Source organism: Dunckerocampus dactyliophorus, chromosome 6 (assembly GCF_027744805.1).
Source record: "Dunckerocampus dactyliophorus isolate RoL2022-P2 chromosome 6, RoL_Ddac_1.1, whole genome shotgun sequence".
In the NCBI taxonomy this organism is placed as follows: Eukaryota; Metazoa; Chordata; class Actinopteri; order Syngnathiformes; family Syngnathidae; genus Dunckerocampus; species Dunckerocampus dactyliophorus.
The window spans coordinates 6,597,958-6,617,799 of record NC_072824.1 but is presented as its reverse complement, the minus strand read 5'-3'; the positions used below and the strand labels follow the sequence as shown (position 1 = coordinate 6,617,799).

Here is a 19,842-nt window from a genome sequence, read left to right as displayed (position 1 = left end):
GGGGGGGGACCTGTTTGTCTGCTTTCAGATGGTGAGGTCAATCACCTGTCGTCCTGCGACGCAGACACACACACACCTGGCTGATGGTGCCTCAGGTCAGTTTGCTTTCTCTTCCTTTTTGTTGTTGTTGAGTTTGAAAAGAAAGACTTCCTTTTAGATCACCTGTGCTTTCTTTGGAGTTTGAGTTGAGCTGCACTTTGTGCTCAGCTGTAAAAGGTTTAATGTGTAACTGCTGCGTGATGTCATTCACACTTGTCAGAATGTGTGTGTTCATACATGTGGTCATGTTTTGTATGGGACAAACATGACCAAACATCTTACTGGACATACTCGTCTTCTCATTCTCCGCTAAATATTTACACTTGTGACACCAAAATCCTTCCCAGAACGACATGCAAGACAATTAAGATTTTTGTTTTCACGTGCGGGGGATTGTCACTGCTCCATGTGAGGAAGACGGCTAGTGCAGGGTGATGTCTGAAAAGCTGCATTGAGACAGGGGTGTCCACAGTACGGCCCCGGGGACGTTTCCGGACTGCAGCTTGTTTTTTTTTTATTGCCCCTTAGCATATTGTAAAAATATATCAATATTAATGGGAATATTATTAGATGTTACACTCTATTAGTCTGGCTTGTCACCTAGAACATAAAGCTAAGATGTTGATGTTTTCTGCAAATAGCATATATTGACCTGCATAGGACTGCTTTTAGCATAGCAAAAAATCTAATCAAAGTGACCCTTTTGCGTATGGAGTCCTCTGTGGAAACAGTGTAAGTCACAGGATGCTTCATTAGGTCCACCATTTGATGATATCCAATAGAAACATTGTCTCTTTACAAAGATAATTAGGTTTATCACACTGAGAGACTGTTTCTAATCAGCATGGAGTGTGTGTTTCTTTTGCTCTTTGTTTTCACCGTATATGGGTGAAAAGTTAGGACGATCCCAAGGGAGCCTTAAAATGGGTAAAAATCAAAAGGGGTCACCCAGTGGAATTTTTTTTCATGGGGCCCAGAATTCCTGCTGGCACCCGTGTGCAGCATAGTGAACATACTGAAGATGATTGACTGAAACTGCTTGATTGTGTGACAATTTGTAAAACCGCAAAGTGGAGGTTGGGTTGCTTTGGGCTTCCAAAACGGGAAACGCCCAACAACAACCAAAAAAAAAAACTCCTGATAAACTTGTTTTTGGTTTCCTGAAAGACATTCCAACACAACATTCCAGCCAGATGCTGACTTTCCCTTGAGTCTGATTCACCTGAACACAACCAGCTCTCACGCCCTTGTCTTATTGTTTGCTTTTAATTTGTGTTGCCATGCGGACATTTCGTTTTTTTTCTCTCTTTAAAGCACGGATGTCCAAAGTGCGGCCGGGGGTCCATTCGCTGCCCATGGTTGTTTTTTTTTTATTGTCCTACGGCACATTCTAAAAATATAACAAGAAAATGTATGCTGCTGAATCCGATACCAATCATCCATGAGTGAAATGGGCTGATACCGATCACATGGATTAACTATACATGTTTCAATTTATTTATGAGTGCTACTGACCAGGGTATAAGGGGGAAATCTTAGGACAATGCCAAGGTCACCTGACCCCCAGGGGGGCCAAAATATTTTATGATAATTATTAAAAAATACAAAGTTTTTTTTTTTTTTTTTTTTTTCATGGGGCTCAGAATTCCTGGCAGCACCCCTGGTATTTGCTGTATGGTCTGAAAAAAGAAACCATAAAATCACCTTTAATGTAGACAAAAACATATTTGACTGACTTTTTCAAGAGACCATACATCACTCGTGAAACTTAGAGGATGAGACGCCTTCTTTAAGAAGACTTTGGATGTGAGAGTATATTGGTGGATTTCCAGGTAGCTCACAGGTGGCTTCCAAGTGAGAGAGCAGTCGGCGAACCCTGTGTCTTCCACCGCTGAGAAAGGCTGGTCATCTCAGCCGATGAATTCGGTTGTCTTTCGGGTTATTTGCTTAGCGTTCTGATCGCCACGCACATACGGGTGAGTGTTGTCCAGCGTTTTGGCTGCGTTAGCTGCCGTTTGACTGTTGATCACACAGTGAGCCTCGAAAACTCCCCATATTCCATCAAGTGGAATGGGGACGCCACCCAAGACGTTAGAGGAAGACACTACACTGCACGCAGGGATCGCTGCAGGCTGCAACGGTACGAGCCACAGGTGATCGGCTTTTGTGATCGTCGTTGAAAGGCATTTATCGGCACCTGCCGATCATGTGCTTTTTCACAGAAATCTGCCAATGCTGATCGGTGGCCGATCGATCGGACTACCCCGAAAAAAAGTTGTAATCTAATGAGAAAAAGTCGTAATTTTATGATTTAAAAAATCATTTTATTAGCATAAGGTTGAAGTATTAAAGAAAAAAAGACATTATTTTTTAAAATGGTAATGTTATGGGAAACAACACAACAAATAAAATGGCAGTTTTTTGAAAATGAAGTTTTCAAGCGGAAAAAGCTATGAGAATAAAGTCTCAATATTATGGGAATAAAGTCATATTCTGAGAAGAAAATGAAAAAAACAGCAGAAATGAAAACAAAAAAGTGTAATGTTCTCAGAATTAAGTCAAAATATTAAGAGAAAAAAGTCTTATTGTAATGAGAAAAAAGTCCCAATTTACCGAAAACTAGTATTATGAGAAAAAAAATAGTCATTTTAGTAGCAGAACATTTAAATGTTAAAGAAAAAGTTATTTTTTTGAAAGTTGTAGTATTGTAAGAAACAGAGTTGTAATTTAGTGATAATATTATGGGAATAAAGTCAAAATATTAATGGAATACACACCTACAATTGCAAAAATAAAAGTTAGGAAGATTATTTGAGAAGAAAGTTGAAATATTTGGGAAAAAAAAAAAACATCAGCAAAAATGGGAAACAGAGCAAAGTTGATACTAGTAATGGGCTTTTTCACCTATAGTCATGGAAAAAATGATGAGACCACCCTTGTTTCTTCCGTTTATTGATCCATTTTAATGCTTGGTGCAACTAAAGATACCTTTGTTGGGACAAACATAATGATGATAACAAATATAGCTCATAAGAGTTCCATTTAAGAGCTAATATTTAGCAACTTCCATGGTTTTCCTGATGATAACCAAAATCACTTAAGTTTTTACATGATAGCTATAGTATTGTACTGCCAAAAAATGTAACTCTTTTAAGCTATTTTTGTTGTCATTGTTATATTTGTCCAAACAAAGGTACCTTTAGTTGTATCAGGCATTATAATGAACAAGAAACTGAAGAAACAAGGGTGATCTAATCATTTTTCCATGACTGTATATCACAAAGCTGAGATGGATTGTTTTCTTGAGAAAATACCAAAGTAGCCTTAGCATCCTTTCATTTTTTCACTATGTGTCCCTCGCTGGACGCCCCTGCTTTAAAGCTTACCCTTTTGCACGGCTCAGCGTTTCCCATACTTTCATTTATTTCTGGCAACCTGCCACAAACAAATTCGCTTCCTTTTTGCCCTCCCTCATAAACACATAATTGGACTGTGAATGTAGCTTCTCCTTCCAACTCCATACAGGAGATGGCATCGGAACTTAACACACCTCATATGCACCTGGTCTGTCTGAAAATTCATTGGTTTAGTATTTCCACCCTCTAGATTCTGTTTTTCAAAAAAGCAACTATCAAATCTAGTGAGACTTAACATAAAGCGCGTGTTGCTCTACTCAACTGTGAGTGCTTCAGTGCTTCATGACTTGATGTTTCTAACCTACTTCTCTGTGCTGCAGGTTTGAGTCCCCATTGAGGTTTGAGCGCCACTGTAACACAGGCTACGGGAAGACCAATGGTAAAAACATTCCCAGTGTCAAACACTCTGGAATGTTGGAAGGTCACTTTTTAAGACTGGTATGTCCTCCGTGCCACCTGCAGGCGTCCCACTTCAATAGGCGGAGCCTCTCCGACGTCCTGACCTTGGAGCGATCGGAGCAGGGCGCGTTGGTCATTTCCAGCATCGACGACACTGATGGAGCCAACCAGAGGCTGAGGGAAGGTGCGAACTTCAGTTCCTTAAATGTTCTGAACACATACACATCAGTGCTCCAAGGTTGATACGAGTTTTGACATTTGCAACATTTTTGTTGTCTCGCAGGAGATGAAATTGTCGGGGCCACCATCAAGTTTGACCATCTGTCCAAGGAGGAGGTGCTGGGTGTGCTAAGGCTGATGGAACCGTATGATGACAAAATCCAAGTGCTCACAAGGAGTGACATGAGCAAGAGCCTCGGAAATCTGGACCAGGTCACTGTCGGTCCGGAAATGGTAAAGCAGCCACAGTTTGAATATTTTTCTAATAACCCAAGTACCCAAAGAGCTTCACAGTGAAGGGAACCCATTATTCATTCACTGCTCAGTCACACACTGGTGGTGGTAATCTACATCTGTATCCACAGCTGGGTGGCTGAAGTGTCTTGCCCAAGGACACGACAACATTGACTAGGTGGATCGAACCACCAACATTCCGGTTTCTGGATAACCTGCTCTACCTCCCTGAGCCAGAGCTGCCCTGAAGATTTTTGGCAATACAGTCATCCCTCGCTACATTGCGGTTCAAATATCGCTCCCTCACTCCATCGCGTTTTTTCAAAAATTAATTAATAAATGATCGCTGTTTTGTGGTTAACTATGGCCCATTATTAGTCAAAAACATTTTTAATACAAGTTCTATGTAGTATTCTGGCCATTGGGCGTCAGTAATGACACAAAGCATCGAAGAGACATGACCTCACATCACGTTACCGTCACACTGCATGGAGTCAGCCATGGCATGTCCGACATGATGCAGTGAGAAGAAGTTCTCCCATTTCGTGTGGAAGTGGTATGTTTTTGGCTTCTTGTGTCGTTACTTTTACTTCTTGCTTCTTTCTTCCCTGCTCCATTTGAAACCCTTTCAAGGGTTCTAAACTCCAAGTTTAGAATAAATAAACTGGTGGCTAAGTAGTTAGCTCACTAGCATACTATGCGACCGTGGCAGTCTCTTGTGTCCCTGCTGTGATCCCGTAGCCTGCGCATTAGCAATATGGTGTAAACAAAGAATAATAGTGTAAAGGTGATTGTAGGGGTGTTATTTAATGTCTATATGGCTCTAATAATAGTAAATGTATCTAGAAAAACAAACAGGTTTTCTAAGCTCTAGCTATGAAAAAGTTCCATTTATTAATATTGAATCCTACTTCCGGACATTCACTTACCACAGTTGGGTCTGGAACCAATTAACCGCGATAAATGGATGACTACATTCATATTTACATACATACATTACATATTTACACTGGCTGGTTCATTTCTAGAGGAAAAAAAATAATCTAATTTATACCATCTGGCATCCTCCTATATTTCAGTCAGCATATTATTCCACCTTGTCAAGGGACAATACGATAGAAAGTAAAGCTGTATGTACTTTGAGTAGTCAGTGTACAGCTTGTATAGCAGTATTAATGCTCTATCCACTGAACAGGAGTCAGTAACACACTGATGTTGTCGTCTAAATAGTTGGCAACACGAGTGAGCAGCAAGATAAATGTCTTAGCTATAGTCAAGCATGTGTACGATTGCTGCTGGCACTGGGGAGTTGTGGTTCATTGAGGGGAAAGAAGAACTCCGATATGTACTGTGACATTGAAAATGGGAAGGGTGTTTCTCACTTTTGAGAGAGTATAATGAAGTGTGACGTGTGTCCTGTCTTCTTAGATGCTGCGTGATTCTTACAGCAAACTCTTCAATGCCAAGATCAGGAAGTTCATGCGTAAGGACGTGTCCGACGGTGAGGGTCTGAGAGACTTGGTGCAAACGCTCCCTCGTTCCACCAAAGTCAGGACAAAACGGGACACGGAATTGCCTCGTCTCGGAGTGGACTTTGGGCGCCTTGAGTCGAAGACACTCAACAGACGTTTTAGCGCTGACTCTGACGTTGCCCTTTCTTCTGGAAAGTTCTCCCAGGGCGCCAATCTCAACCTCCCTCCTCTGGGCGTGGGCTCCAGCGGCGCCCAGATGAAAGCTGGTCGTAGAGTTCAGGTGTCAGAGCTGCTAAATGCCAGAGGACACTCTGTGGACGGATTCGGTGCTGACATGAGCTCCGGATTTGATCTTAATGAAGGACATGTCAGCAGGCCGTCCTTTGACAAATTGAAAATGCCAGATTACAACATGCGTGGTCTGAGTGGGGACGCGGAATGGAATGTGGACAGTTATGGAGCATCACCCACGATGCATCTGGCTGGAGCTTCTCTAGAATCCTCCAGAATGAATGCACCACACGTGGACTTGAACGATCCAGGCTATGCGCAGACTTCAGGAAAGGTCCAAATGCCTGCAGAGCTCCTTGTCCAAACACCGACAATGAGAGGTGACTTGAGTACGCCTGACGTTGACCCGCCCTTAGCTGAGCTCCACGGCATCGCCGTGCCCACACCAGCAGTCCGCACCAAGATTCCATCTGCTAAGTACAAGGCCCCCAAGTTCACAATGCCAAAATTTGATTTACCGACTGTGGAAGTTCCTAGGGTTGAGGGTCCGGACTTTGATATTAATGCACCCAAATTAAATCTCAAAGGTCCCAACGCTGACTTAGACATAGATGGAAAATTCAAAAAGCCAAACATGAAGTTGCCTAATTTAGATCTGAATGATCCAAAGATGGATGGCCCTAACCTGGACCTCAAGACTCCGGGCCTAGATCTCAGTGGTGGACTAAACGCACCAGATCTGAAAATGCCCAAATTTAAGACCCCTAAACTGAACATGCCCGATCTTCATGGTCCAGACCTGAAACTGAAAGCTCCAAAGGTAAAAGGTGGCTTCGACGGCCCCGACTTGGATTTACCCAACATGGATCTTAATGCTCCCAAATTGGATGTGAATGCTCCAGACATCAACATTGGATCACCAAATGCCAAACTAAATATGCCCAAATTTAAGAGTAAATTTGGTCATCCAAGCCTTAAAGGACCTAACATTGATGCAGACCTGGATGGTCTAGACATGGACATCAATGCACCCAAGTTAAATGGTCCTAACTTGGACCTCAAGACTCCTGGCCTAGATCTCAGTGGTCCTAAACTCAGTGGTGGACTAAACGCACCAGATCTGAAAATGCCCAAATTTAAGACCCCAAAACTGAACATGCCCGATCTTCATGGCCCAGACCTGAAACTGAAAGCTCCAAAGGTAAAAGGTGGCTTCGACGGCCCCGACTTGGATTTACCCAACATGGATCTTAATGCTCCCAAATTGGATCTGAATGCTCCAGACATCAACATTGGATCACCAAAAGCTAAATTTAAATTTCCCAAGTTGAAGTTGCCTAAATTGAGGCGTCCGAGTCTCAAAGCGCCTGACATTGATGCGGACCTGGATGGTCCAGACTTGGACATCAACGCACCTAAATTAGATCTTAACGCACCTACACTAGATCTCAAAGGTCCCAATGCTGACTTTGATTTTGGTGGAAAATTGAAAAAGCCAAACTTGAAGTTGCCAAATTTTGACCTCAGTGGTCCAAAGATAGATGGTCCTAACCTGGACCTCAATACCCCTGACCTAGATCTTAGAGGTCCTAATCTCAGTGGCGGAATTAACACTCCAGATCTGAAAATGGCCAAATTTAAGACCCCAAAACTGGACCTCAAAGGCCCAAAGTTGGACTTGCCATCAGTAGATATGCCAGATCTTCATGGTCCAGACCTGAAACTCAAAACTCCAAAGATAAAAGGTGGCATTGACGCACCCGAGTTGGATTTACCCAGCGTGGACTATAAAACTCCCAAGTTGGATCTGAATGCTCCAGACGTGAACATTGGATCGCCAAAGGGCAAAATAAATATGCCCAATTTAAAGCTGCCTAAATTTGGTCGTCCAAGCCTTAAAGGACCTAACATTGATGCAGACCTGGATGGTCTAGACATCAATGCTCCCAAATTAAATGGCCCCAACCTGGACCTCAACACTCCTGATCTAGATCTTAGAGGTCCTAATCTCAGTGGTGGAATAAACACACCAGACCTGAAAATACCCAAATTAAAGACCCCTAACATGGACTTCAAAGGTCCAAATTTGGACATGCCATCAGTAGACATGCCAGATCTTAATGGTCCGGACCTGAACACGGACCTTAAAGCTCCTAAGTTGGATCTGAAAACTCCAGACATCAACATTGGATCGCCAAAAACTAAATTTAAATTTCCCAAGCTGAAGTTGCCTAAATTGAGGCGTCCGAGTCTCAAAGCGCCTGACATTGATGCGGACCTGGATGGTCCAGACTTGGACATCAACGCACCTAAATTAGATCTGAAAGATCCCAACATTGACTTAGATATTGATGGAAAATTAAAAAAGCCAAAGATTAATTTGCCAAAGTTACATGGTCCTAATTTGGACCTGAAGTCCCCAGATCTAAAAATGCCGAAGCTGGACCTGAAAAGCCCCAAACTGGATCTGAATGCACCGAAGGTGGATTTAAACATGCCATCAGGGAAGGTGAAAATGCCAAAGATCGATCTCAATCCTCCAGAATGGGACGTTAAAGTTCCGTCTGCTGACATTGGTTCTCCCAAAGCCAAACTGAAGATACCAAAACTCAAAGGTCCGAAAGTGAACCTCCCAAGCCTGAATGGTCTTCACATAGACCCTCCAGACTTTGACATCAATGCACCAAAAATGAACCTCAGCGAGCCAAAGGTTCCAGATTTGGATTTGAAAAGAAAATACAAAAAGCCCCACCTGAGCTTACCGGACGTGGAGCTGTCCAGACTAAAGTTTAATGGTCCAGACTTGAACATGAAGCCACCTAATCTTCATGGCAAATTGCCGAAAGGAAACGTCGACCTGAACGTCAGCGCACCAAAGGTGAAAGGGACATTTGACACCCCCAGAGTGGACCTCCCAAACATGGACCTCAATGCTCCACAGCTGGACTTGAACACTCCAGAAGCACAGCTCAGAAAACCTCACATAAGAGGGCCCAATATTGACCTCAGTGGAGGCCTACATGGACCTGAGCTCCATGCCCCAGGTGTGGACATCAGAGGTCCAAATTTCAAACCCAAAATGCCAGGTTTAGACATCGACGACATTAATGACATGAGCTTTTCAGACCATAAGATGAAGCTCAGAGCTCCGGATCTCGATGTAGACGACACTTCTCTGAACTTCAAGAAGTCTTTAGTTGGAAGTTCAGCTATCAAGCTGCCTGGTCTGGACCTGGACCAGGACTTCTCACATCCTCACATGAAGGGCAGGTCCAGCTTGGTCGCTTTAGATGACATTGACTTCACCCGCTCAGACCTTAACATAGATGACTTCACAGGGAAGCACCATGTTCCCAGGAGCAGAGGATCCAAACTGGACGTCCAGCTATCGGCGCCCTCTGGTGTTAGCAATGACCTGAGGACGCCTGCACGCAGTGGACTCCAGCTGGACGCACACACCTTAAATGACGCTCGCGTGTCTTCTTCTAAGTCTTCCCAAATAAGAGCTCCTGACACGTCCGCTGAATACTTAGTTACTTCTTTCCCAACACAGGTGCAAAGTCCAAACACAGTGACCCACAAATACAGCGCTTTTGGGGGGCTGCACTTTGATTCACGTGACGTCAGTCTGGACGTTCCTGATCAAAACAATGTAAATGGCTCGACCTTCCTTTTCTCCAACCTGGTTTAGGCCTCCTACGCCAGCTGTAGGATGGATGACGTGTGTGGCTGTAGTTCACCACTAAAGAACAAAAAATACTTTCTCATTTGATTTCTACTGTGCAATATTTCTTTTGTGTACAGTCACTTTCTTCCAGCTCCAAGTCCGGGAAGTAAATGCTAAAATGTGTGTACATTGCTGTTCCAACACTTGTATATAGAACACGTGTATGTATATTTATATAATGACATGTCAAATTTTATGCAGATTATTAAAATGTTTACTAACGGCATTCTTTGTTTGTTTTAGATTTTAAGAAAATTGTCTAACATACATTTTCAGTTTGCTTGAGAGGATTATAACATGTTATCCTTCTGGATACACAGTAAACGTATACCTGTATACCTGTTCTTATGTAGATATAAATCCGATAGGTATCTGATCTACTGCAGTCTCAACGGTCAGGTCGCATATGTCCGGCCTATACGTCATCGAAAGACATGGTTTCCCGTGCGAGACTTGGATAAAGGTACTCTTGTTGTCCCAAAATGCTCCTTGTCGTCCCAAAAGTGTCAATGAAGCGTCTCATGGCAATGTCCCACCACTCCTGCCACCCACACACTCCTTGGAACCAGGGCCAACTACACTGGGGCGAGGGCTTGCTCCTCAAGATTCAAGAGTTTTTATTGTCATATGCACAGTAAAACAGGTAGTTCTGCTATGCTATGAAATTCTTGTTCTGTTCATTCTCTCAAAAAGGAAAGAAAACAAGAAAATGAATAAGAACATAAGAAACATTAATAGCAATAAATTAAGCAACAACAACAGAAGAGACATGAATACCAATGAATGAATAAATGTGTTGCGTGTGGCGTGTGTGAGTGCTTTGTTGAGAAGCCTGATGGCCTGTGGGTAAAAGCTGTTCGCCAGTCTTGTGGTCCTGGACGTTGGCTAGCAGCAGGCTTGGTAGCGGTGGCCTCGTCGCTCTAGCTTTTAGCCTAGCATGCAGGCCGCCCCTCTTGCCTCGTTTCTGCCTTGGCTGCTTTGCTCGCCGGGTATTCAGCGTACCAGACCCGCAGGCTGCTGTGTCTTCCCGACATAAAAGAAAGGCAAAGTCGGAGAGGCTGAATGAGAGTTCATGGTAAACTCTGCCGATGTGTAAAAGTGTCTCTGCTGTAATACACAGGGTGAGTGCGTTGTATGTTCAATATGAACAATAAAATAACAATAAATAGAAAAAAACGGGAGAGTGAAACAGAGACGTCTGCCACGGAAGGCGCCATCTTGAACAAATCCCGCCCAAATCAAAATTGTAGAGGTGAAAACTCCACCAGAAAAAGCACAAGACGGCTCCCCTCATCTCTCATTTCCGTGTGTATGTGTATTCACCAAGGAGAGTAGAGAACAGGAAGGCCGCCTCGGCATCCACTTCCGCATTATGCCCTGCACGGGTTTGGCCGCCATGATGGGGAGCAGAATCCAGAATTACTGCATTGTAAACATGTCCTCAGCACACTCTTCAGCCATTAATTGCTCTAATAAATGCTCCAAAAGACCAGATTTGTCATTTACCAAGTTCCCCAAAAACAAAGACGGTACAGTATGTCATAAAAATGTTGTAGATTTAGAACACAGGTTGTTGTAAATAAACAGGACATTGGACTAGAAAAAATGTATATTGTGTGGGACTCCCACACTATATAGCTTTAAGCTAATTTGTTTCTCTGGGTGATTAGTTGATTAAACATCCAATCACTGTTAGTATGCAAATGAGCCAAGACGCAGTGTCAGGTTCCAAGACAGAGCGGACTTTGAGGAACCAGAAAGCTACCCCTTATATTCCCCTAATAATTAATAACTTCAAACAAAGGAATAATATAATGTACAGTATATGTAATAAATAGCTGTTTTTCCTCAGTGGGAACCGCTGAAGAATTGCCACCTTATTGTGGAGCTGAGTCTTCAGATGGGACACCCAAATGGGACAGGTCTCAGGGTGGAAGCCTGACAAAGTGCAGTCCACTTCTCTAAGTTGAGGGCTGGACACAGCTAAAACGGTGTTGGTTTTTGGAGGTGTTTTAATAGCGGTCTTTGTAGACAACGTATCCCATTATGTACACGACTGAGCTGTCGCTTTTGATCTGGTTTTATATCTTTAACACGCACAGAAAAGAGAAAGATATATGTGTTCATGTCTCACATAAGGATTGTGGATGATGGGTAAAAAGTGCAGTTTTCCTTTAAATCGCTATTGGAATGCAGCCTTGTTTTTTTCTGCGCTGTAAAATGTACGACCATAGCAAACCGCTGTTGGAAATTTCGGCTCTTTTTATAGAGCCGGCTCTTTGGACTCGGTTTACTAAAATGAGCCGGCTTTTTCGGTCCCAAGTGGGTCCTCGGATGTCTTAAATGAATTTGTTACCTATATCAAATGTTTATTATTGAAATTTATTTCTTTAAACCTCAATGAGCAGCTACAAAACGACAACGACATTCGCTTTTAACAGAAAAAAAGACGGGGGAAAAATCTAATCTGCTCCCAGTTGGCTCTCAACGACGCAAGCCGGCTCCCATCGTTCATTTCAAAGAGCCGTCTCATAGAGCCGATTCGTTCGTGACCGCCATATCACGACAGGACGGCGGTGACGCCATCCTGTTGCGACAAGTAACTGTCAAAAAAGGGCGACAAACGGCGACCTGACCTCATGTCCATGGATGTTTTTCCACACAGTACAGCGATTTAAACGGGGAAAAGTGGACACTGCTTTTGTTATGAAGACATCAGCTTGACGGCGCCGGAGGAATAGAAATGTTTTCGCGTTTTTCTGCCCTGCTGCTGAGCGGAAGAGGAGCTGCCAAAAGGGTGAGTGAGTGAGGGGTGCTAGCGGCTAGCTGAAGTTAGCACACTAGCAACGACCCTTGCAGGTCAGTCGCTTTTTAAGGTATTTATCACCATTTCAAAAACAAAGCACTCTAAATTGTTAACTTTTGCTCCCTTATGTAGTTTTGATATCATATTGTAGTCATTGCATTGAATCGTAATCTTCCAGCAGTCCTGCACAAGATAGACGAAAGAGCTGTTTGTAATATTTTATCAATTTCATCGGCCTGACATTGACCAAAGATGGCATCATTTAGAAGTATTAATTCTGTGCATTGTCGCCAGTCCAGAGCAGACTAAATTGTGGCTTTTCTTCCTCAGTTTGCGTCTTCACTGGCAGGTGAAAACAATCTTCCTCGTAACTTGCTGCTGCCTTCCAACCTGGTGGATCCTTCCAGAACAAGTAAGGCCTAGTTTCTTTACCGCTTTGTAAAAGTCGTTGTATAGTGTCAAGATATATTCCTGTCCACGCCAAAATGATGTCGTATATATGCCAGCCTATGTATGGCGCTCTATGAATCCTGTCACAGAAGACGACACGAAGCATGCGTGGTGTGCAAACTCTAAGCCAGGGGTCACCAACGTTTTTCCTTGTGAGAGCTACTTTTACAAAATGAAAATGGCCAAGAGCTACTCATTTTTGTATCATTTATTTTCAGAGCTTATTTTAAACCCAAACAAAGCGAATATGCTTGTTTTACCAGAACATTAACAAAATGCTGGTGTCCACAACTCACATTTTGTATTTCAGAATGCATTTCTTTGTACTGTTCTTTCATTATTAACTGAAAACCTGAATGAAAAGCAGGCTTGCGGGCACCACGTGGTCGTGGGGGGCTACCTGGTGCCTGCTGGCACCACGTTGGTGACCCCTGCTCTAAGCAGACGAAGAAGACTGCAACCCCAACCAAAGCAATTGTGGAGTTGCTTTATAAAAACTACAACAAAATGTTAACAGAATTGTTTTTATGTAATAAGTGCGTTTTTGCCTTACCTAAAACAATATTTTATTAATACTGCAGATTTTTTCTTTTGAGGGAGACAGTGAAGCCATTTGTTTATTTTCACAAAACGCAGCTATCATAACGTCACGTAGGAGGACTATAAAAAAGATATGTTTATGTATTTGGACGCCTCACGTTGCATGTCTGACAACCACAGAGGCATGCAGTCAGCCAAGTTCTAGTTCTCCGAAGCTTTTTTGGGATTTATCCACTCTAGGAGGTGTTGTAAGGATTTGCACTCCCAAAATGACGGTGCCGTGTGGGCGCGAGACTGGAATGGATTTGCTGAAAACGTTTGTGTGGACAGAGTCCAGGGTTTCCCCTCAGATTTTTTGAAGCTCTGGTGGTGGACTGCATGGAAGGGCGGAGTGCCGCTGCTGTGTCTGCGATTTTTTTAAATGACAAATAGCTATTTTTTTTCAACAACTAGCAGAACACGAACCAAGAACATTGCAAAATGTAATGGCGAAGTTGCTGAGAGCACTGCCAACATTTAAATTGTATTTTATTTACAAAGCACATCTCGACTCAGTGTGCTCATTTGTCATTAAATACAGGTGTCATGTCTGAATACAGTAGAACACTTAAAAAAAAAAAAATACCAAGAGGTGACGCAAATATTCTTTGGTGAACTACTCATCAGCCGGTGAGCTACGGAGACCCCTGTGATAGCATCGCTGTCTAAACCTGTACACACTACGTATTTCTGTTGCACAACTTTGACATACAACTAATGTTTTGAAGACAAACCGTAAGTATTATGATAACAAAGAGAGCGAGATTAAGTGTAATTTGTGATGATGATCGATGATTGATGTATCCCATGAACGTAATAGCCACTTGTAGCTCCAAGCTAGCTACAGTAGATGCCGCTAGCCAGACATGTAAACAAAAATGCCAGAAAGTGGAATGATATTGAAACGTGAGCAATCGCATGTGCTGGCATAGATAGGCTGAGCATGTGACAAGCTGTCGTCAATTGACTACACATTTTACCGGCTATTATTTGTTCTCTCGGTAATAACAGTGAAAGTCAGTCTGGTGCATGCTTATCAAAATAAAGCGCAGTGAAACATTTGATATTTTAAATTGTTTTCAAACTAACTGTGGTCAAAATGTGCGTCAATAATAATTTATGTGTATCTATATAGCATATATCCATTCATTCATTCAATATATTACTTAAAATTGTTTTCAAGTAAAAAAAAAAAAGAAAAAAAAGCCTAACCCTAAGTTTAAAAAAAAAAACAAACTAATTTTTAAGGTGTGGCGGCCTTTATTTTGTAGCGGAATCCCTGGGGTCGAAGTCTAAAAAGTTCATCTGTGTAACTGTGCTGTAAAACAGCCTATGTCTAACCTCAGGAGTCTATAATGGACGTGTTGTTTCCCCCTACAGAGCGTCCACCTCCCCCAGCAGACTCCCCCCTACCTCTTCTGCGGTCATGTGATGCAGACATTCCCGCCCACTTGACCCCCGTGCGAATGTGGGTGGACTCTCTGGACAGGCGGGACAGTGAGCCGCTGGGTGTGGCTGAGCTGCACCCTGACGTCTTCGCCGTTCCTCCCAGGTAAAACGGCGAGCTGGCTTTTATCCATGGGAATGTGTTTTTGTTTTTTTTGTGAAAATGATGTGTGAAACTTTTGTTCCTAGACTTGACATCATCCACAGTGTTGAAATGTGGCAGAGAAGTTACAAACGCGTCGTGAGTTGAACAGTCACCTCCTTTCCTCTTCCTGCATGCTTCCAACTCACTTCCTGTTCCTTCTTGTTGTCTCACGGCTTCTTCCTGCTTGTGTGGTCATTCCATTTCCTCTTTTTTGCCCCATGTCGTGTTCCTGTTGTCATTTCATTTCCTGTTTTTCACCTCATTTCCTCTTCCTCCATCTTAACAATTCACTTTCTTTTCCTCACTGATGGTCTGCATATAAGTCATGTGACAAAAAACATTTATATCAAATTTTGTATTCTTTATCAGAGCTATGCCAACACAAAGGTGAGGTCAGAGGTGAGAGGGGGCGGTCGCAAACCGTGGAACCAGAAAGGAAGCGGGCGAGCTCGCCACGGCAGCATCCGATCACCATTATGGAGAGGAGGTGACTGCTTCTGTTCTAACAAGTTTTCTTCTTTTGTGTGACACGCTGTGGTCTATTCAGGGGGCGTGGCTCACGGACCCCGTGGGCCCACCAGCTACTACTACATGCTGCCCATGAAGGTCCGCGTGCTGGGACTCAAAGTGGCGCTGAGCTCCAAAATCGCCCAGGTAACACGGGCCACGTGATATGTCCACAAAAGACGAATACGCTGCCCTGTATAAATAAGTTTATTGTCATTTGACGTCCCCAGGGTTACCTGCACATTGTGGACTCTCTGAATATCCACAGTCCAGATTCGCAGGACCTGCTGGACGCCATCAGACACAAAGCATGGGGGGGGTCTGTGTTGGTAGTGGACATGTACGTGAAAGCTCAACTTTGACGTTGCTGAACTTCACAACGTTGCTCAAGTCCATCTCCGCTCTGTTGGCTTTTAGAGGTGAAGACTTTCCTGCCAACATCCTCGAGGCCACGGCCACGCTCAAGACAGTCAACCTCATTCCAGCCATCGGTGAGTACTCAGCTTCATCTCTAGTATGTTCAGTGTGTACAAACTACTGGTTTGGCAGTGTACACCATGTAGTTGTGTACGTCATTGGAGGTACTATGCAGTGCATACTACTGGTACACACTATGTACTAACAAGTGCACTTTATGCTACATTAGAAGCACAACATAGTGTATACTCCCAAACCAAGTACACTAAGTCCCCAACTTACGAACATCAGACATGCGAACATTCGGAGATACGAACACAGGCTGACTGGTCAATATTTTCATGTATTTTGCCTTTTGGAACTCCATATTTATACTGCTACATGCTTGATCAGTAGAGGGCACTGTGACACTGCTAATGGGACCAACAGGTAGAGGAAGAGGAGAAAGGAAGACTAGGTTGTAGTATGATACAACCCAGACAGAGCGTGTGATTAAAGTTTATGACGAGTCAATGGGCCTGCTTAATTCTACACCACGCACAGAACACTACCTCTTTTAGAAGAGTCTAACGACGACAACCATTTGTCCTTTTTTTTTCAATAACTCCTCCTCCACCACCAACGACGTATGCTCGACCACTCCTCTTCAAAGGTAAATAACATTTATCATTGCGTATTATATCATTTTTATTATGTTTTTTTTCATTAATTATCCTCGTTTAATATTACTACCGCATCCAAACTCATATTTAGATACATACGCATATACAGTATGTATATATGTATACACGTACATGTAGTACCTATATCATTGGTAATATTACCTTTTGTTGGAGTTATGAACAAATCGACTTGCGAACGGTCGTCTGGAACCAATTGTGTTCATTGGTTGGGGACTTAGTGTACTAAGTATGTGCAACACAACCAAGGACTAAGTATATGCAGCATAGTGTATTTGGTAGTATGCACCACATAGTGCACGCTATTACCAAGCACTCATTCTGTAGTGTGCACCACATGTTATGCACTGTATACTACCAAGTGAGTAGTGTGCACTATATAGTATGTATTATGTACTGTACATAGGAAGCATAAAGTAGTACCACATAGTATGCTCTGTATACTACCAAGTGTGTAGTATGCACTTTATACTACGTATGTAGATAGGAAGTATAAAGTACCACATACGTGCTGCTACAAAGCACGCATTCTGTAGTGTGCACCACATAGTATGCACTATACGGTAATCCGTCGTTTATCACTGTTAATTGTTTCCAGACCCAACCGCAATGCGTCAATTTCCGCAAAGTAGGATTCAATATTAATAAATGGAATATTTTTGTAGTTATGGCATAGAAAACTTGTTTGCGATCTTCTAAATATGTTTTTAACATTATGAGAGCCCTCTAGACATAAAATAACATGCCTATAGTCACCTTTTAGATTTGTATTACCCAATATAGTAGATAAAATTATAGAAAAGGAGACATATTTGACATGAATAAAATAGACTCACATATCGGCAGTTCCATGTTTTTTTTTTTTTCTAGACAGTGTACTTACTGCGGTGGCTATTGTCTCATCAATGTATTCTAATGGTGGCTTTAAATGGCTTTCCACTCGTATTATCCAATATAGTAGACATAATAAGAGTATATAAGCCATTTAAGATTCAAATAAAACACCTACTCGTGTGTGTCACAGTAAATGTGTTCCCTGGGGGACCTTAGTGGCGTGCAGACAGATGTGTTGTGGACAGGAAGCGATGTGAGAGCTTCAGAGTTGAGTTTTAGCTTGTGGGTTATGGCCCAACAATAGCCCATGTTGTTGTTATGGTTATTATGTTACTATTATTGTGCCTGTTGTGAGATCATTTAAACCTGCAATAAATGCCTGTTCTGACCACGTTTGGTGCCTTTTTCATCAATTGACACCTAGTGGCCAATGTAGAATACTACATTCACAATTAGAACGTGTCTTCTGCCTTGTATTTTAGTTCATTTAGCCATTTTTATGCTTTAAAATGCTTGGGCCAAAATTAGAAATGATTTAGGCCAAGAATCAGTTTTGTTAATTTTTTTTTTTTTTTTTACTAATACACTGTATTCAATCACAAAACAGCGATCATTTACTAATTTTTGAAAACCGTGATAGTGCACGCGATGTTTTAATTGTGATGTTGGAACCATTATGTAGCGAGGGACGACTTTACTGCCAAATGTGTAGTTACAAGTACATTACACGTGATTTAGTGCACTACATTAAGGCTGTCTTACAATTTTTAGTCGACAATTCGATTCAGAGCAGTCTGATTTGACTATCAGTGTCATCGTCAAATTGTATTGTACTGATGGCTGTACAGTATTGTGTAGTTCTGAGCAGCTGTTCAGGGTGTGGGCTAAAAATGGATACAAATTCATTTGAAATGTTAAGTATTTTGAAAAGGTTAAGATGAGTCCACGAAAGTGAAGTGCGACTTGTCTACAGCTTCTTACGTACACTCCTGATCAAAATCTTAAGACCAGTTGAAAAATTGCTAACACTTGACTTTTTTGTTCCATAATGCTTAGGATATTTCCAAAAAAAAAAAAAGTGATTTACTGCAACCAACTTCAGCAATGGCACGCTGCGAGAGGCCTTGCTTATGCAGCTCCACAATCAGATCATGTTCAAGAGAGAAAGCTTCTTAGCTTTAGCCATCAGGAGGGCATGACAGTGTGAATGCCTGACAGAAAATGAACATTTTGGCTTTTATAGCCTGTGGTCTTACTTTTGATTAGGCGTTAAAAAGCCTATGTTTTCAATAAATTACTTTTTCCAAATGCCTTTTATCTCACTCCCCCTTCTTGCTTTTGCATATTGTAGCTCTACTTAAAACCTCATTAAGATCCAAATGTGCAAAATGCAAATTCTTGCAATTTTTCAACTGGTCCTAAGATTTTGATCAGGAGTGTATCACGTGATAACCAACAGCAAATCATTTAAAACAGGTCAGACTGTTTTAACTTTGATATCCTGTCTGTGGATTTGAGTCCAACAAACTTAGGCTGCTGAGTTTTGGCAAGTTGTTTTTCAAGCCATGTTTCCATTTTATGCCCACTTGCCAGGTGGGGAAAAAAAATTTTGACAATTGGTCAACTATAGACAAAATCTAACGAATCAGACTATGAAAATCCTTAGTCGAAGACAGCCCTACGCTACATAGGATATACTTTACTACAAAGTAGTAAGTGTGCACTAGCAAGTACCTATTTAATAATTTAGTAGCACGTACATACTGATGAACTACATTGCCATACCGTGCACCCAGTGTACTCGTGTTGCTGTAAAGTCCAGAGCTTAGGTGAGGAGAGGATGCTTGAAGGTGTCACCGTCAGATGTTTGCTGTCTCGTCCTGCAGGTCTGAACGTGCACAGCTTGTTGAAGCATGAAACCGTGGTGCTCACCCTGCCGACAGTTCAATTCCTGGAGAAAAAGCTGCTGTGGCACAACCAGCGCTACACGCCACTCTACCCCTTCAAACTGCCATACTCAGACTTCCCATAGGCCCCTTCTCCGTGTGTGTGATGATAAAACCATTTAATAAAAACATGCTAAAACAATATAAGTCCAAAATTAATATGTAAATTGATGAGGTGTTGCTCCGCGGGCCAGGTTGTTCCTGACCTCCCAGCGCAGAGCTGTGCGTTTCTTTTCTGTCGGGACCACGTAGGTGTTGGCGATGCAGTTTCTGCGAGGTTTGGGCTACAACACAA

At 42.4% G+C, this 19,842-nt stretch overlaps 3 protein-coding genes across 10 annotated transcripts in view; 2 read left to right on the top strand and 1 right to left on the bottom strand.

Moving 5' to 3' along the window:
* Window positions 1–20: 20 nt before the first annotated feature.
* si:ch211-69b7.6 (neuroblast differentiation-associated protein AHNAK) lies at window positions 21–9,956 on the top strand. 2 transcript variants are annotated; one of them, XM_054780391.1, is made up of 5 exons: window positions 21–95; window positions 3,776–3,834; window positions 3,918–4,038; window positions 4,138–4,307; window positions 5,736–9,956. In XM_054780391.1, the coding sequence occupies exons 2-5, from the start codon at window positions 3,832–3,834 to the stop codon at window positions 9,699–9,701; spliced, it is 4,260 nt and encodes a 1,419-aa protein (XP_054636366.1). In that variant the 5' UTR covers window positions 21–95; window positions 3,776–3,831; the 3' UTR covers window positions 9,702–9,956. The 2 variants fall into 2 exon arrangements, with proteins under 2 accessions (XP_054636366.1, XP_054636367.1); XM_054780392.1 differs by lacking the exon at window positions 21–95 and adding an exon at window positions 2,074–2,192.
* A 2,362-nt stretch (window positions 9,957–12,318) lies between these two features.
* mrpl4 (mitochondrial ribosomal protein L4) lies at window positions 12,319–19,708 on the top strand. Of its 2 annotated transcripts, none has more exons than XM_054779365.1 (9): window positions 12,319–12,534; window positions 12,874–12,955; window positions 14,953–15,124; window positions 15,208–15,259; window positions 15,533–15,650; window positions 15,711–15,817; window positions 15,901–16,010; window positions 16,088–16,161; window positions 19,488–19,708. In XM_054779365.1, exons 1-9 carry the CDS (start codon window positions 12,481–12,483, stop codon window positions 19,631–19,633), a joined length of 915 nt encoding a protein of 304 aa, XP_054635340.1. In that variant the 5' UTR covers window positions 12,319–12,480; the 3' UTR covers window positions 19,634–19,708. The 2 variants fall into 2 exon arrangements, with proteins under 2 accessions (XP_054635340.1, XP_054635341.1); XM_054779366.1 differs by lacking the exon at window positions 19,488–19,708 and adding an exon at window positions 16,740–18,654.
* The window catches only part of hyls1 (HYLS1 centriolar and ciliogenesis associated), a 9,729-nt gene continuing 4,890 nt past the window's right edge, over window positions 15,004–19,842 (bottom strand). For 5 of the 6 annotated variants that reach the window (XM_054779362.1, XM_054779364.1, XM_054779361.1 and 2 more), the window contains one exon: window positions 15,004–19,831. In XM_054779362.1, the coding sequence (XP_054635337.1) occupies window positions 19,703–19,831 (129 nt within the window). In that variant the 3' untranslated portion in view covers window positions 15,004–19,702. The remainder of the gene's footprint in view (window positions 19,832–19,842) is intronic. The other variant, XM_054779360.1, reaches the window with a different exon arrangement.